An 18,569-nucleotide genomic window follows, 5' to 3' on the forward strand; every position below is an offset into this window, starting at 1 on the left:
CCATCGAAGCCGGTTCACTTTCCGGTCCGATTTTAAAAACATTAATGTCAACATCTTAAAGTCCATTCATTATATCTTTATGTAATATAAGGGAAAAGGTACAAATATGATCCTAATGTTTAATCAAAATTTCACTTGACTCTTTTATATTTTTTGTATCTCAATTACGACCCTCATATTTCTTTCGTTAACAAAAACACACACGATTTAATGGGAACATCCATTTCTGTTGAGTTATCAGACATGACATTCTTTTCTCGCCACAAAACTCTAACATGGCACCGTCTTTTTAAAAAAAAGGTACAAAAATTAATTTTAATGTTTATTTTCACTTAAACGCTTAATGTTTTTCAGATCTCAATTATGATCTTAATGTTTTTTTTATGGATGTCTCCATCAACAAAAAAACATTGGATTTTGAAATTCAAGTTTCAACTAGTTTCACTGATGTTTCCACGTTGGATTTTGAGATTCTAACAGAGTAAATTAAGTCTATTCACACACAATTTCCCACTTCAACACTCCCCTCACACATAATGTGTCTGGGCCGAGCAACAAAATCCCCCCTCACACTGTGTGATGGATAAAGCCCTAATATCATAATGGAATCCATCTTAAAACCAATATGTTTAAAATAGAGATGCCTATCTAATATATAAATACAAATACATTCACACGTAATCAACGTGGGATATCCCACTTCAACACTAACATCTCTTACGAGTCGTTATTAGCTCTTCAATTGTAATTTAACAACCTCAAACGAGAGAACAAACTATTATTCTTAGATTCTAGTTATTCACATAGATCAAATAAGATAAGCTTGATCTTTTAATGCAACTATATTATTTCCTCTTTGAAACGATTAATTCTATTTTTTAATCATTAAGCAATATAGTGTCAAGTAATTAGTAGTTCATTAATTATTAATATTAAATTCAACAATTAAACTACATAAGCAGAGAAAGATAAATAATTCAATTCAATTATAATCACCCATATTACTCGCCATGCCTAGATTAAAAAAATTAGTTCGACCTAAAGAAACTAAATTTAATTTTAAAAAGAAAAGAGAAAATAAACTTGAAATTGCCGAAAATAATCCAGTTGGATTAAAGTTTCGGAATCCACAGTGTGCTCAAATATAAATACTAAAGCTAACAAAGAATTATATTTGATATATTACACTAAACTACTAAACATAAACTAAAGCTAAACAATGAGATTAATTTTTACAATAGTTTGTAGCTCTTTTGCGCTCTGAATTCTGTTGTTATAAGAAGGTTTAATTACTTAAAAACCACTCACCTTAAACTTTTTTTTCGTTTATATCCTGACCTAGAAAAACATTCATTTATACCCTGACGTATGTATTTATATTTCACCTCTATCCCGAGACACTAAATTAACCTCTTTTTATGTAAAAAAAAAGTTTAAAATAGTTCTTTATTTTTAACCTAAACTAATTAGAGTTTAATTAGAAATAAATTTTTCTCTAAATGAAGGACTATTTTAATTTTTTTTTTAAATAAAAAGAGGTTAATTTAGTGTCTCGGGGTAGAGGTGAAACATAAACACACACGTCAGGGTATAAATGAATTTTTTCCTAGGTCAGGGTATAAACGAAAAAAAAAAATTAAAGTGGATGATTTTTAAGTAATTAAGCCTTATAAGACTGATTTGACCATGAATGATTTGACTAGAATTTTGTGTGTTGAGAGAGTTTTCCCCCAAAAATATAGAGAATTTGGTTGAGCTTTCTTTAGATGTGTGTGATTAGATAATTTTTTCAGCTATTTTTAGAGAGATTTTTTCGTAGATCATGTTCACGAGCTGATTTATTTTTAAAAACTATTTGTCTTGTACTGGGCGTCAGCTCGACGAGCTAAGAACCCATAAAGGAACCACTAATTTTTAAATGTCATAAACTTAATATAGACACCTCTAAATAGCTTTGATTTTTAATTCATTAGAAAGCGTAAGATGCCTAATATAATTCTTATGCATAATGAAGATTCATTCGAGATCTCTAACTCTTCTAAAATATTCACGTAATGGACAAAGGTCAATCTGCAGGTAAATAATATGATGCACATTCGTCAATTTCCGAAGCATCATAAGTTGATGTAGACACTCCAAATATGAATTGACAGATATTTTAGTTTTCGTCTAACAAACAATGACGGAGGGAGGGGTAGGCTGGGGATGGCTTTGGCCCTCCCTAACTTTCAAAAATTATCTCCTATATATAGTGCATATTGCAATTTGGCCCTCCTGATATAAATATTCTGGCTCCGTCACTGCTAACAAACACTCTCCGAATAAGGATCTTGTACTTGGCGATGAGGATCATGAGTGGATGATAAGGATTGGTGCAGTTGGGTATCCGAATCATCAGTTAAATAAAGGGATGTGAGTGATTTTGAGGAAGGTTGTGTAGAGTATGAAGATGGATCATATCGATGTGAAACTTGTGGAAACACCCACTTCATTTTGACGACGATGCACTTATTGAATTAGCCATTGGAAAGTTATTTATTGTTCTCTTTTATTGAAAAATAGTAAAGGAAGGTCACTAGAAGTTACCATCACCTATATTTCAAGGGCTTTCTAGGACCTTTTACCTTGAAAATACCAACCTACAAAAGAATATTATCCTTTTCATTAAAAGAATATTTGATTTAATAGAGAAACAAATTTTATTTTGACTATGTCACTACTTACCTGGTTCATGAATTTTCCATACACCTATTCAATAAGGTGTTAGAAAATCTAACACATTTTTTTCTCTCTTCTCATTATTTTCTTTTTTTTCTCATTTCTCTAACACATCATTGGATAGATTCATAAATTTTTCATGGATCGGGTCTAGGTAAGAATTTCCCGTCACTATTTATTATTTCCTTGATTATATTGTCACCCTAAATTACATCCTGCGTTCTAAAAAAAATTGAATTATCGAGGAAATCGAAAAATAGGGATTCAACGAAGATAAATTATTAGATAGACTCAGTTCACTACATCATTCGTGGAATGGACTAATCACATCATAACACATCATTAAAATGATGACAATATTGTAATCGGTATCTCGCAATACTAAGAATAAATATTAAAAAGATAAATTAATTAAATAATAAAGAGTTTTATTATATATATATTAAATAATTATTATAATTTAAAAATAATATAAAGAATTGGAATTAAAGATAAAAGTAAATTTTCAACTTAAATAGTCTTGGCAAAAAAAAAAACTCAAATAATCAAGCCAAAAAAAAAGTTACCTAACCTCACACCACCCCCCCCCCCCCCCCCCCAAATGAACTTTTTCTATTTTAAATAGGTTTAATCATTCAAAAAAAATCCATTTTTTTTTTACTTTTTACAGCTCTAAATTTTTGAAATTATCAATTTTAATTTATTTTAGTGTTTAGTTTTAATTACAGTCATTTTGTTCAATTTGAAGTGAAAAAAAATCAAATATACCTTAATATTATTGCTTCATGTTTAAAATTCTCAATAATTATGCCTTTCAAATAATGCTTAAACATTACCCTTCAATTTTTTTTCCTCATTTCATTACGCTGCTTCCAACATTACTAGTAATTGATGCATAGTGTTGCTTGCTCATTTCCCATTATTATGAAGCACTCTCTCTCTTGTAAATGCTACAAACTTTGTGTAGTCTTTATAAACAGAGAAAAAAAACGATATAGATAGCTCCTGATGGAATTTCTGATGGTGAAACCTGGCGGTGCAGCAGATTATTCTTCATCGCTTTCAACAACTCATTTCTTGCAGAAACGTTTTCAAGAATCAAGAAAACCAGTTCACGAGAAGTTCGATGATGCTAATAAATTTGTAGAATCTGTTCTTACTGTTAAAGAAGAAGAGTTGCTTCTTGATGATGACGACGATGATGATGATTCAACTTCAAGAATAGTAGCAAGCAAAGAAGAAGAACATGAAGACTGAAGAGTATATTACAGGTGATGGGGATTAAACATGTTAGAGTAATCTTTATTGCATCAAACATGTTATCGTTACGATACTGCTTAAATAGATGTTTATTAGTAATCCTGTGAATGCAAGTTATATATATCTGAAATTAAATGAAAATTATTATTTTTTGCTAATGTTTAAGTATTCGATAATTGATAGTATGCAAAGAAACTTATAAAGATTTTAAATATTTACAGAACATGAAATTATTCCGTCTCTAGCTGTCTGATTAACAGCTTAGTATTATATTGCAGAGAGAAGGAATATAGGATCAAAAATGGAAGAAAAAGAGAGTAAATGAATCTCTATATAATACAGAGTAGAGTAATTTAAGACTTGCCACATCTATTACGGAGTTTACTATTAGATCGAACCGCACCTATTGATTTAGAAGATGAAGAAGATGAAATGTTAGACCTATCAAACTCTTGTTTATCCTCATTAAATGCATTACTTAGAAGATCTTGAAGTTCCATATATCTTTGTTTCTTCTTGTGTCGTTCTTCTTCTGTATCGTTTCCTACATACGCCAGCTGCGATAAGTCCTCCGCGTCCATGATCCTATTCAGTACATCTGAGCACCGAGGGAAAAACCGTTTCCCCAGTTCAACTGTTCACACAAGGAATCCGTCAACATTAACCCTGACTATCAAACGTCTAAAAGCACTGAAGACAGAAATAATTAAGCAATTTTCAATTATTTCTGTTTCTTGCAGTATAAGTTTTCATTACTTGATCAGTTTTTACCTATATATGACTAGTAATTCAAGCTTTGAATTATATCCGAGACAAGTTTAAAGATATTTCTCAGTGTTCAAGATAAGGCAGAGAGAATCTAATACTGTAGGTTTATAAATGCGTAAATGCATACCTGTTCTCGAGAGTGCTCTCATCCTATTCAGATGCTCCTCTTGAATTATAAAAGGTGCCTCATTCAAGTCCACAGTAGTCCTCTGCGCAGGAACAGAGTTTATAGGCCTGGCGTTTGTTAATGGAAATTCATATGTGCCATCCACATGAGCAATGTCCATTGCAACTTTTGCTTCCATGGGAAATATAAGTTTCGCCAGTCCAACTGATAAGAAATATCCATAAATCAGAATCATCCAGACTTAAACATAGATAATCGAAACATTTGTTCACGAGAACGAACAATTTGTTGCTATATACAGTTACGCAAACAGCTCTCTTTGATAGATAGTTTAAAATTTATAAAGGATAGACATGAGAAATGTTTACATAGACTTTGTCTACCACATCATCCTTGGATAGAGCCTATGAAATGCTAACACATCATTAAATGATGTTTATAAAGTAATGTAATAAACTGAAATATTAATTTGTTTAATAACAGTTAGCAATTCATAGACTCGGATGACGTGGTGGAAAAATTTCCTGCAAGAATTTCTCGATCCAATCCTGTAGACAAGAAGAAGACAAATTTCAAAATGCCAGAAAAATTTCATATTAGCCAAAGGGAAGTAAATATTTTAAGCGACGACAAGAAGATTCTAAATAATTCCTCCAGAAAGAAAGTTCTAGCCGCGAAGCAGGAGATACAGTTTTCATTTTAACCATATAAAACTACAGATTCCAACTATATTGCAATATCAGTTCAGAATCAAAATCAAAGGCCAAATAAGAGAAACAAAGGTGAATGGAGCTTATCCTTTTTTCTACGACAATTATAAAATAACTAAATGAAATAAACTAGTTTTTGATCTAGCCGCAGTGTTGTTGAGGTTAATATGCTGCTATTAGCCAAATTCATACAGCCAGCTATATGATTAAATGGTTAATAACAGCATAATGCTTCACTTGCTGCGAAAGAAACCAGATAAACAATTATTAATTGCTTCATTATTTCGGATCAACCTTACCAATAGTGCCTTGTAGGAATCCCCTTCTATAATTCGATCTTGTGATCGATCACATAGTTTCATCAATTCAAGGGAAGTAAATATCCGTCTGAGTTTAAACGAGGAATAAATACGCAAAAATAAAGAATAAAATATCACCTCTATTTTCAAGGTATAATAATTTCATCCTCAGGTCGTCACCGGCCATTGCAAGAGAAAGAGAAGCCTCTCCGTGCAACGGATCTCTTCTTTCTGCTTGCTCCAGTATCTCTATGCATAATCTTTCCTTAGGAGAAGCTTTTCCTTCCTCAATAGACCTATAGTAATCTGCGGCTCTAGTAAGCCGTTTTGAGATTTGAATTGCTTTTCTACCATCTGAAGTGAGATCTGACGGCCGAGCTCCCTTCGTTAAGAGAGATACTATAATCTTAGGCTCTTTCCTCATTGCAGCAATATGAAGCACAGAGTAGCCCCTTAAGTTTCTACTGTTAACATCAGCAATTCCGAGATCAAGAAGCTCTGTTGTAGTTTTTGCGTCACAGTACGCAACAGCATAATGGAGTGCGTGTGCATCATCCAAATTAGTATGCCCCTCTTTCAGCAGCATTCTAACTAACTCGACATCATCCGAGTCCAAGGCTCGATGAATTCTCTTTACGTGTTTATCAGGATAAATAGTACTTTCAGGTGTATTTAACCCGAGTTCTTGGCGAGAATCAGTTATTTGCTTTACAATGTGTTGGGATAAGGCCTTCTCAAGAGTTACAACATCAGCATTGGACTTCACAATTATCTCGATACATCTTGTCAACAATCTCTCACAAGCTTTACCACAGATATCTGCAATCGATAGAACTGCCAAAATATCATCAACTGCAACCTTGTCAAGAATGTCTAGAAGGTGCCTCTGCAATTACGCAAGGAATAAAAAACAAAGAACACTTCAGACAGTAAACTAACAAAATTAAGGAAAGTGCTGTCACAGCTCATGATAAGCTATGTTGCACAGAAACTTTTGGAGTTCTATGTTTCGGAATTTTGTTTATTTCTGTCTCCAAAAATGCTTCTGAAACTCTATACTATTTATAAGATATTCTTATAAAAAAACATTGTTTTACCCGTTTCAGCATTTTCATTTCTCGTACTACATGTATGAGTATATGGTTAGGTATTGTTTCATCATTATGAACCCAAACAAAATCCAGGATCTTTGATTCATTCCCAGGTAAATCAATTAGCAAAAACCGTTAAGTTGGATAAGGGAAAGAAAAATGGCAACTCTAGGATACTAAAGGCAGATAAAAGGTTATACCTAGCTATAGGTTCTATATCACAGTGGAGGTTAACCATACTCGTGATAATGTTATTGAAAAAGATCGAACTAAATTATCAAAAAAAAAGATCGAACTTGCAGTATTTATTCCTAGGCGTAGTGCTTATTCCTCTACGTCTTCTATTGGTACTAGTGGGGTAAGGTTCATACTGAAATAAATAGAAATCGATAAGAAGTTACTCGATGTTGTTTACGGAATCAGATAAGGACTATTTGATTCCAATTCTATGAGCATGTTCGTGCAAGAGTTGCTTTGGACTAAACGAAAAGGAACCCTACCTAATCTAGATTAACTTGCATACTTCAATCCAATCCAAAACATATAATATGCTACCCACTTAAAGATTAAAACTTCAAAATCAAAAGCTAAACTAACAAATCAAAAGCTAAACTTTTACCTGATAGAGAGCCACCAACTCAGGCACCTGAAAAATAAACGATGCATAAAGAACCTCCACCATAAAATCAACAGCAGGTCTACAAGCAACATGGGAGCAAACTTCATCAACACAAACACAAACACCTTTAGGCAAAGGTCTCACTTTCCCACTATACAAATACCCCAAAACAGCCACAACTGAATCAAATCCAACATCATAATCCTTAGCCAACTCCTTCAACTCAAATTTGACAACACCCTTCTCTTTATTTGAACAAAAAATAGCCTTAAAAAAAGGACTCCTAGAAGATAAAATGCACCTGTGGACTGGAACCTCTCTATTAGAGGCTGAGATTATAATCTTGGCATCAGCAAAAAAGTCAAAATCAGATGAGTCAAAGACTGATTCAAGACTCTTTGAAAGCTGGTGAAGAGCTGATAATTCAGGGTTTGATGGATTTGGTACTGAATGGGTTTCTATACAGCAACTACTGCTTCCATTGCTGATCTCATTTGAATCAGAAAACCCTATTCTATTATCCATTTAAGAGCCTAAAAAAACAAAAAAGAACCTAACTTTGAAACTTATATAGAATTTATAGCAACAAAAAAGGAGATTTCACTACTTAAAATTGCAAAAATATTGATACCCTTTTGAGTCAATCAGTGAATACTAATTACCCTTTTGAGTGAATCAACAAATAATATAAATAGCACATAATTTCTGAAAAAAGACAATGAATTTAGGAGAATTAGAGACATGTTAGCACAAAATAATTAAGAGTGAAGACAAAGAAGAAGAGAAGAGAAAGAGAATTGAAATACTAGCTATTTATGATATGGGCCTGTCAAATTCAATAAAATTTGTCACCATTGATCTAAAAAAATATACGGTTCATGAATTTAGTCCGTACACAATGAACTCAACTGTCTCAGTTTATCATTTGGTAAAAAATATGTGTGTGTGCAGACATTTGGACAAAACTGTTAATTAACTTCTTTTTTGTCTGAACAAAGATGGAAACTTTGATTTGGATTCTTGATTTGATCCAACGATTGGGATTACTTGCTGTAGAAGTCAAATTACAGTGTGTGTTTTATTTATTTATTTTGGATTAGAAATTATCTTTTCGGCCGGTTTGTGCTGGTGTCATGACGAGTCGGTATTAGCGTTAGCGTTCAGTGTCTTTCATCAGCATGTGACTCGCTACTGTGTCGTTTTGTAGCTGTTTGAGCTTTGAAGGGTTACTTTGTCGGCTTTAAATGCAGATTATTTTTATCAGTCCCTGTGCTTTTCTCCTTTTATAATTTCCCCCTAATCAGACTTTATTTTTATCAATAAAGTTTAACTCATAACTAGCAAATAAAAATTACTAATACAAGCTCAGTATGAATTAAGTATTTTTCAATGCCCATAATCACAATTACTATTGTAAAACAGAGATATGCAAAAGAAAAGGACTGGTTTTGTCATAAAAAATATTGTCATCAGACAGAAATAGAAGCTATCAGTATAATATTGGATGATGATGCACAGAAAAGAATTGGTCAAATTTGCAAGTATAATAAAGCATACAAAAACAGCTATCAGATTTGTGTATCAGGTAGGAAGTCAAATGGTTGAGCATGGCACTAGCATATAGCAATTTATATATTATAATATTATTAATTATCTTCAAAGAAAAAAAATTAACGTTTGTGGAAGAATTTAATTGCACAATATTAGCAAAATGTTGTCCGGCGAATATATATTTTGAATTATCGGTGAATATATATTTTGAATTATAACTCATTAGTATTCGTAATAATATTTTAAATAAACAATTCATAGAGATTATCAACAAAATAAAACTATATTCCAATATATATATAGAGAGAGAACAACAATTACATGTCACCCACTCCCACATGCTAGGCCATGGCATCCCTTCAATCTTAATTAAAATTTACTTGCAACTTGCAAATATGATGATTAATTTTATCACATGGAATCCTGCACTGCCGGTATTTATCATTGGTGATAGACTGATACTGATAGAGAGATTAACTATAAATGCAAAATTATATTGGTAGATATTGCGCCATATTATTTTTACAATAATGTCAAACATGTGAAATATTTGAAAATAAAAATAATAGACAACAATTAAAAGATTTCATATCATTGATATTCATTATTTTCCTGTAAATATAACATGAAATCAACGGTTATGTGAGATAAACTCTCAGAAAATAGATTAGTGAAAATTATACTGTCATCCTCGTATGTAATATAATTTAGGGTTAATTACATATAAAATCACCACCTTTACACGAAATTACAAAAATAACACGACCTTTAAAACGTGGCAATTCAGGGCACCATCTTTCATTTCTTTTCAAAAATAACATGGGCACATTTTTAGTGGCATTTTTGCTGACGTGGCGTGACACGTGGCACTCTCATCGGCTGTCCAAGTCAGCAAAATTTTATGAAAAAACGTACTCATGTTGTTTTTGAAAAGAAATGAAAGGTGATGCCCTGAATTGACACGTTTTAAAGGTCGTGTTATTTTTGAAAATTCGTGTAAAGGTAGTGATTTTATATGTAATTAACCCTATAATTTACAGTTACATCTTTTTAGTTTGAAAATTAATAGTTTATTTTTATTTTTATTATTGATAATAATTTAATTGTTTCGTTCAATTTATTTTTATGTAAGTCAATTAGATCGAAAGATTTAAGATTCAAGCTCACTTCTCAAATTTATTTTTGACATAATTATTAATAAAAATATACTTTTATAAGATCTAATAACTTAATGACTTTAATTTTTTATTTTGTTTTCTTAATTTTTGTTTTAATTTTTTTTACTTCTCTTTAAAAACTATAGAAAATAAAACACTAATAAGTATATAAAAAAATAAATTGAATTTTTAAATCATTAAATTTTTATAAAAATATAAATTTTATTTACTCTTGTGTTAAAAATAAATTTAAAGACTATGCTGATATTTAATTCATTTAATTAAATTTTTTGTTGAGTAACATCAAAATGAATGGAAGAATCAAAATATTAACGAAAATAAAAAAAATAAAAGATATCATCGTTTTATTTTAAAGTAAAATGACGAAGCTGTCAATATGATAAATGTTGGAAAATGTCACGATAATTTACAAAATGGATTACAATATATGAAGTTGTATATAAATTAAAAAATAAATTTATTTATTTAAAATGATCAACATCAATCAATTGAGTGGTGTATTCTTTTATTATCATATTTTATTTATCTTATCATTATATATATAGAACTTGAAATTTTTCTAAATTGAAATTTAATTATTATAAAATAAAAAAATAATCATGATTATTAAATTAAGACATTCAGACGATAAACTGAAGAAAAAAAATTAGAAAAACTAATTAGTTCTTATATGATACTATATTAAAATTATTAATTTATTTTATTAAAAATCCTTAATACTATATTAGTAATAATTAATTAAAATTCAATTACTAAAAAGTGAAAATAATTAATTATAAATTGATAAAATGTAAGAAATCATATGCATATGGAAAATAATTTTTGATCAAATTATACTCACAATCATTAGGATTTGCTTATATGAATGATTAGTCATCATCAATCATTATATTGTATTTAATCATAATTCATGGAAGAAGATGGAGTGGTGGAAATTCTCATAAGTATGTTGACCTATTCCTTTATAAAGTTTGAAATCATGAGATGGTAGCCAGTTTTTATTTGTAGTCTTATCAGATCCTATGTTCTTTCAAATTGAATAAATATGCAGGAAAAATCATGTCAAATAAGGATCAATTAGGACAAAAATAAGGCATTTGGTGAAACCAATTCCATTGCAAGAATGAAACTTAACTCAATCCATTTCCAAGCCAAACTGTGATTCAATTCTTAAACAAGTTTCACAAACCATATATTTTGGGATTCAACAACAAAAAATGGGCAATAAAAACAAATCAAACATCTCTTACTATCCCCATGTAATCAATCCTCAACCACAACACCTTGCTATACAAGAAAGTTTAAGTTTAATCTTTTTTGCTGTTACCCCGAGGAGCACAAACTTTTTCTAGTCCCTTTCCAATGAAACCTACAAATCCATCTTTATCAGGAGAACATACTTTCTCCAACCCTCTTCCAATTGACGCTCCGAATCCGCCACCTTCTTCTTTCTTCTCAGTCGAAGCCGATTCCTTCTTAGTGTGAATGGACTCTACGAGGGCTTCGATCTCTTCTTTAGCTCGTTCGAAAATACTCGGGCCTTTAACTTCATCAATTGGAGTATTTTCATTAATCCTATCATTCTTTCCATGAGTTTCTTTGTGACGAACATCTTGAGATGATGACTTATCGGGATGGATGATTGATTCGATCTCTTCCTTAGCTCTTTTGAGCAAATTTAGAGACTTAACACCGACCTTCTCTAATTCGGATTTCGTGGATTCATCCCTGAAAATGACAACCGACAAAATATATATCAGAACAAGAATCCCAAAACAAAAAACATGGTAACATGAATTCCAGCATTCAGATCATCACTAATCAGATTTTCAGTCAGCCATTCGAATTGCGAAAAAAAGAAAAGTTCGTGTTAAAATACAATTAGTGTATGCAAATTGCAAAACCTTTTCTCATGAGTTTCTTCGTTATGATGTTCTTGGGGTGATGACTTATCATGACGAATAATTGATTCAATCTCTTCCTTAGCACTTGCAAGCAAATTCAAAGACTTAACACCGACATTCTCTGCCTCGGATTTCGCAGGTTCATCCCTGAAATGACAAATAACAAAATATCAAAACCAAAAAAAAAGAACCCAAAAATGAAAAAAAAAACATGGTAAGATGAATTCCGGAATCCCTGATTCGATTTGCGAAAAAAAGAATCCGTGTGTTGAAAAAGAATAAGTGTATACAATACCCCTTCTCATGATCTTCAGAATCTTTCTTGATTTGGATGGTTTGAATCAAAGCTTCGACCTCCTCTTTTGCTCTTTCGAACACATTAGGAGCTTTGACATTATCTAATGGAGTATGTTCATCAATGTCATTACTAGTGCCATCAGTTTCCTTGTGAAGAAAATTCAATTTCTCACTGTGTATTACATCCTGTATCTGCTCCTTTGCTTTATCAAATATATGAAGTAATTTCCCATGTTCATCTGCTCACAATTGCCAAACCATTACATATAATTAGCACTCCTTATTACTTCATTTGCATAATCAATGATCATACACACAAAATCTCTAATTAATCCCCTCAAATTTCTTAAAATTAAATAGTGTTTTGTAAACTGCAGTTCAACATCAGAATCAAACCATACTAAATTCTAGGCTGCACGAAAACTTATCAGATATTACGTTTCAATTCGTTTCCATATCAATTATCATCAATTTTAATTATATATACGATTAAAGATAAAATAGGTCGTTTATTCAACAATAATCAACAAAAAACATATGCTTTAATCAACAGTTCAACAGCAGTTTCAAAGAAACCAGACAAACAAATTCGATAATAAAAACAATGAATTTAGAACATGAAATGAAAAGCAATCGTACCTGAGCCGCCTTCTGATCCGGCCATTGAAATTCCTATAAGAACTCTAAAAATATATTTTATCGAATCTCTCTGTTGATTCCGCTACTATTATGTATGTGATTTTTGGAAATTTTATTACCAACGGCGATAATATAGGGGTGTCAAAAATTCGGTTTTTTGATTCGCTGTATGCCAGATCGGACAGGCCAATGCTAGGCCCACCTAAATATTTGGAAAGGTGCACGTTGGTGGGTAGTGATCCCTACGACTTGGTATATCGTAAGTTTTTTTGTTGCCCAGTTGCAAGCTGACAACTGTTGTGTTCATGGTCATTGATCAATTTTATTCGATCTAAAAGCAAGTCCATGTGATTATTCGTGTAGTCTCAAGTATCTGATTGTCTCTCGTGCTTCTATCTACTCCTTTTTCGTTTGTTTGTGTCATTTTGTCCGTCCAACTCATACCTAACAATCATTGAAATGAAATATAAGATTAAATAAATTTATAGATGATAATTTTAGAATAATTAAATACTATAATCAATTACTATTATTTATAAAAAGTGATGTAACTAATTTTTATTTCATTTAAACGATTGGGATTTTTTTTAATGATAACAAATATTTCATTATTAAAGAATAAGATTATGGATGAACGAGTATATAAAAAAGCATATTCAAAAAGCACAAAATAAAAAATTAAATAAAAAAATTAAAAGATTTACTAATATTTTTCAGTCGCATCGTTGTTTCATGGTGAAATTTGACGATATGTCCGCTTCACTCAGTGATTTTTTTTAAACCACAAACTGAGTCATGGATCTTGAGTGAGTCTGATTAAATGACATCAACAATACGATTTTCATCGATAACAATAGGAAAAAAATAGTTTATAAGTCAAATAGAACAAAATAGTATAATTTAAAAGTCAAATTATACATTTTAGTTATCCTTAACGTGCTTTAAAGCGTTTGAATGCATGCGCTTTGCTACACTGAACAAAAGGAAGTCATCCCGACAAAAAAATAAAAGTTGAAGGGTTAAGAATAAATTTAAAAGTTAAGAGGTTTAATAAATATAAAGAAAATTATAATAAATGGAACAAAACAATATTGTTTAGAAATTAAATTTTAGGGATAATGTCATAAAAATTCACCAACTTTACATATTTTCTCAATTTAATCGCGTTCTTTAAAACTTCTCAAAAACATACACCAATTTTTATTTTTTCCCAAATTCATACACGGTACTGACGTGACACTCATTTATTGGTGCAATTTGCTGAGGTATAAGTTATTTTTTACCAATAAATGAATATGAATTTATATACAGTGATCTTTCCTTTAAAGATGAAAAGATATTATAGTTACAACTTCTTCATATGTGTCTAAAATTTTGGTAACTTTGCCATAATTAAATAAATAAAATATAAATCACAATAAAATAAATAGCCATTAAATATAAATCTATGGTTACTTTATTTGTACAAGTTATTCTAATTTATTTATTAATTACTATTGAATGAAGTATACCAATTTTTTTTAATAAAAAAATAAATAAAATAAATTGCAACAGTAACCATAAAAATGCCCTCAAATATGTGTTATTGCCACAAAAATCAATTCACTTATTAAATCATTGTATTATGCAACTATATATATTGATACCTACACAATTATCTATAAAATATAACAATATTAGTTATTTTTTAAAAATTAATTATAAAAATAATATATTAATTAAATTAACTGAGCATATATTTTGAGGTACCTGCCTTCGGTTGAATAGTTTCATATTCCATCCGAAATGAAAAATATTATCAAATATATAAACTTTATCCTTTAAGAGCATCTATTACGGAGTCTTTATAAATTTAAAAGTTTTTATTACGAAAATATAATATAAAACAACGCTTCAATGAATTTTCATTTTAAAAATAAAAAGAAAAATCAATTTGGCTCTGCAAAATTAAACAATGAAAATAATTTTTATTTAAATATAGTATAAATTTTATTTCTTATCATTTTTTTCAATTATTTATTTAAAAATTATAAACACTATAATCATTAAATTTAGAGAATATTAAGTAAAATTAACTTTTATCCTTTATTATTGAAAATTCTTTATTTATTTAAAGATGCTCTTAAAAGTAAAGAACGTCATTAAGAGGCTCTAAAGGAAAAGCGCCAAAAATGTGATATATAAACAGGCTAAATTATAGATAAAAAATAATACGACAACACATAAAATATTATTTTAGTAAATAATCATTAAAAAATTTGTGAAAATTTTCCTTTTTTCAAAAAAAGATGATTAAAATTTATGAGATTGTGATAGGTTAGTATAAAAAAGGGTTAATGTCAAAAAAATCACGAACTTTACACGTTTTTTCATTTTAATCACGCAGTTTAAATTTTCTTATTTTCATGTATGAGCTGCCACTTTTTCTCAAATTCATGTGCAGTGCTGAGGTGACACTCATTCATTGGTGTAAAATGACCTCCACCTCAGCGAATTACACCAATGTAGCTGTGACACCTCATCACCGTGCATGAATTTGAGAAAAAGTGGTAGTTCGTGCATGAAAATGAGAAAACTTAAACTGCGTAATTAAATGAGAAAATTTAAATTGTGTGATGAAAATGAGAAAACGTGTAAAGTTGGTGAATTTTTATGACACTAACCCAATAAAGAAATTATATCATTTTGAAGTTCAAAAGTGATAGAAACTGAATAAAAGTGAAAATGAGTTTGTTTTGATTTGGAATTGGAACAAATGAATTTAGAAAGATAGTTGACGAAATTGATAGATAATGAAAATAAAAGTAAAAAAAGATAAAAATGAACAAATCCTCATAAACATAAAATTATGACACATAAGCAAATGCTGATAAACAATTTAGTGTTAGAAAAACAAGCCTGAAAATTGAAGGATAATGATTGAAGATGAACAAGTATTGCATAAATGAAAATTATTTTCAGTTTTCAAATTTTTTTCTTTTTTTTCATCAAAGAAATGAAGGTTGAACAACCAGAAATAAAGATTGATTAACCTGGAAACTATCCACTAATAAAATTAGATTAGCAACAATGGATTCAACATTTTAAAACTTTTCACATATCATGGCCAACTTCCAGTCGCATATTTTTTTCTTGGTCGATCATGAAGCGGTAAACGTCTCATGAAAGGTAGTTGAAAATGAAGAAACTACAATAATAATATTAAGAAACCGATAATATGTCGTAATTTATTGACATTTAATTTTCTTCTAATGGTCGGATAATGGAGGCTATGTTGTGGATACTTAGTAATAGAATATCATTGAGAGATCTTGATAGTTGAATAATACATAAATAAATTTACAAAAAAGAAAAGAAACAAACCTGGACATTTAGACATTAACATGTTGACAATCAACAAACGGTAGAGAAAACAGAAGAGGAAAAAAGGGCAACAAAAAACCGACGGTAGATTAATTGGTACCACAAAACTTGATCGATAAACCTATATACAACTATTAATTACTTACAGGATAATTTGCATGATTCAAGTTGCTGGCTTGCGAACGTCAGTTTCTGGATGAACAAATGGCTGATGCATGTTGATAATTGTCACCATGCATGATGTTTTTTTTGTTAATTGCCCATACCATTATTTTTACTAATCTATTACTTTTTAATTGAATGATTGTTGGTCCTGATTGAGAGGAAATTGAAGAAGAAACAAATAATCGGGAAAGATGAGCAAATATAGAAATGGTTTTCGCTTATATAATTGTTCGTATTTTTCTCATTATCGTTTCAAAACTACATCAAGATGAATGCTTTGGTGGCTTTGGTTGTCAATGATGTTAGGATTATTAATGCGGAAGAATATTTATTCAGGAATATAAACGACAAAATAGAGAAATAAAATAGACACAAATGATTTACGTGGTTCGGCGTAAGCCTACTCCACGGACGAAAGAGAAGTAAAATCCACTATATGAGAAAAAGAGTACAAATGGAGAATATCACTCTAACCCAAAACCCAATAACACTAGAATAATGTAACTCTCAAAATGTACTAGTAAAATAACTCTAAGGACTAAAAGAGTATTTTACTAATACCTAAAAGAAAGATCTCACTCAAGTGTTTTCCAAATGCTATTGCTATTTGTTTTTCTCCATGTCTTACTCCACCAATATGCTAGTCTATTTATAGCCAAATAAACTTGGTCACCAAGTAGTAGTATATGGCTAGGATTACAACTTGCTCTTCAAGCCAAAAAGAATGGCCAAGATTGATCCTTGCTCTCCAAGATGAAATGGACTTGGGCTATGATACAAAATGGACTTGATGCAAATGGGCTTAAATTCAAGATAACTTAACAAATGATGAGTCCGTCTCTCGAATGGTTCAAACAATAGTGTTGAAAAGTGTCGGATTACAAGTTGAGGCGGTGAATGGCGGAGAGGAGGCTCTGAATTTGCTCCGGTCAGGCAGTAACTTTGATATCATTTTCATGGACCTTAAAATGGCAAGAATGAATGGAGCTCAGGTAATGTCATGTCTGTATTTTTTTTTAAATGTGACTGGGACGAGTCGTTGATATATTTGTTTGTTGTACACCTATTCATGGGCCGGGCTCGGGATCGGACTCGACGGGCTTTTTTTTACAAGCCCGACCCGAACCAGGATCGGGCTTTACATTTTCTACCCAAACACGGCCCTAAAACTATAATTTTGCAGACCCGGGACCGGTTTGAGCGGGCTTACATGTAAATTTTGTAAAAATGAAAGCCCGAGCCTGCCATAAAATTACGGGCTTTTTGCGAACTCGGGCCGAACTTGGTACGAAAAATCATTGTCCAAACCCGACCCTAACCACCGGATTTGGACGGGACTGAGCGGGTACCCAAGCCCGTAAACATGTCTAATTTGTCGTATCGGTGATAAGTGACTTCTAAACTGCGACAAATGAGGGTTAACTGCGTTATTGTTGGCATATCTTCACACCATAAGAAATGAGAACGTATATGAGTGTAAGTTTAAATTATTTTCTCGTGAAACCTTTGAAAGCTATAACACTTGAACTATTTTCAAACCCATTCTCACTTCTGCTTCTGGTGGGAAGAAAGAGTAATGAAAAATAATACTATTATTTAGAAGAAATATTGTACAATGGGTAGCAATTCTCATTCATATCCATTTACTCATACATACCCACCAACTATATAAAGAGTATGGATTATAAAAGGATAGTTATTTGTTAAATGGATAGTAGATGGGTGAAAAATAAAAATCTTCCAACCCATTAAAATAAGAGTAATAAAAGGGTTTGATATGGGCACCCGCACTTTACCATGATGATCCAACGGGCAAATATAGATTAAATGACATATTTCAATTTAAGAGTATTTTTATTTTTTAAAATACTAAATAAACT

The 18,569-nt window shown here is 30.8% G+C and overlaps 2 protein-coding genes across 3 annotated transcripts; both read right to left on the reverse strand.

Moving 5' to 3' along the window:
- Positions 1 to 4,154: 4,154 nt before the first annotated feature.
- Positions 4,155 to 8,567, reverse strand: LOC126667637 (BTB/POZ domain and ankyrin repeat-containing protein NPR1-like). Its single transcript, XM_050360649.2, has 4 exons — positions 7,593 to 8,567; positions 6,021 to 6,768; positions 4,874 to 5,077; positions 4,155 to 4,612 (listed from the first exon to the last, which is right to left on the reverse strand). The coding sequence occupies exons 1-4, from the start codon at positions 8,115 to 8,117 to the stop codon at positions 4,332 to 4,334; spliced, it is 1,758 nt and encodes a 585-aa protein (XP_050216606.1). The 5' UTR covers positions 8,118 to 8,567; the 3' UTR covers positions 4,155 to 4,331.
- Positions 8,568 to 11,436: 2,869 nt separating this feature from the next.
- On the reverse strand, positions 11,437 to 17,298 carry LOC126667666 (uncharacterized). 2 transcript variants are annotated; one of them, XM_050360702.1, is made up of 5 exons: positions 16,671 to 17,298; positions 13,162 to 13,605; positions 12,521 to 12,761; positions 12,226 to 12,372; positions 11,437 to 12,049 (listed from the first exon to the last, which is right to left on the reverse strand). In XM_050360702.1, exons 2-5 carry the CDS (start codon positions 13,184 to 13,186, stop codon positions 11,629 to 11,631), a joined length of 834 nt encoding a protein of 277 aa, XP_050216659.1. In that variant the 5' UTR covers positions 13,187 to 13,605; positions 16,671 to 17,298; the 3' UTR covers positions 11,437 to 11,628. The 2 variants fall into 2 exon arrangements, with proteins under 2 accessions (XP_050216659.1, XP_050216658.1); XM_050360701.2 differs by lacking the exon at positions 16,671 to 17,298 and adding an exon at positions 13,866 to 13,938.
- Positions 17,299 to 18,569: the final 1,271 nt, after the last annotated feature.

This window comes from Mercurialis annua, linkage group LG2 (genome assembly GCF_937616625.2).
Source record: "Mercurialis annua linkage group LG2, ddMerAnnu1.2, whole genome shotgun sequence".
NCBI lineage: Eukaryota > Viridiplantae > Streptophyta > Magnoliopsida > Malpighiales > Euphorbiaceae > Mercurialis > Mercurialis annua.

Coding starts and splice junctions, on each gene's coding strand:
- LOC126667637 (XM_050360649.2), bottom strand. CDS start 8,117: ATGGATAATAGAATAGGGTTTTCTGATTCAAATGAGATCAGCAATGGA. Junction 6,769..7,592: donor AGTTGGTGGCTCTCTATCAG/GTAAAAGTTTAG, acceptor GCGTAATTGCAG/AGGCACCTTCTAGACATTCT. Junction 5,078..6,020: donor ATTATACCTTGAAAATAGAG/GTGATATTTTAT, acceptor ATTTCTTATCAG/TTGGACTGGCGAAACTTATA.
- LOC126667666 (XM_050360702.1), bottom strand. CDS start 13,186: ATGGCCGGATCAGAAGGCGGCTCAG. Junction 12,762..13,161: donor CGGATCAGAAGGCGGCTCAG/GTACGATTGCTT, acceptor AATTGTGAGCAG/ATGAACATGGGAAATTACTT. Junction 12,050..12,225: donor GAAGAAACTCATGAGAAAAG/GTTTTGCAATTT, acceptor TGTCATTTTCAG/GGATGAATCCACGAAATCCG.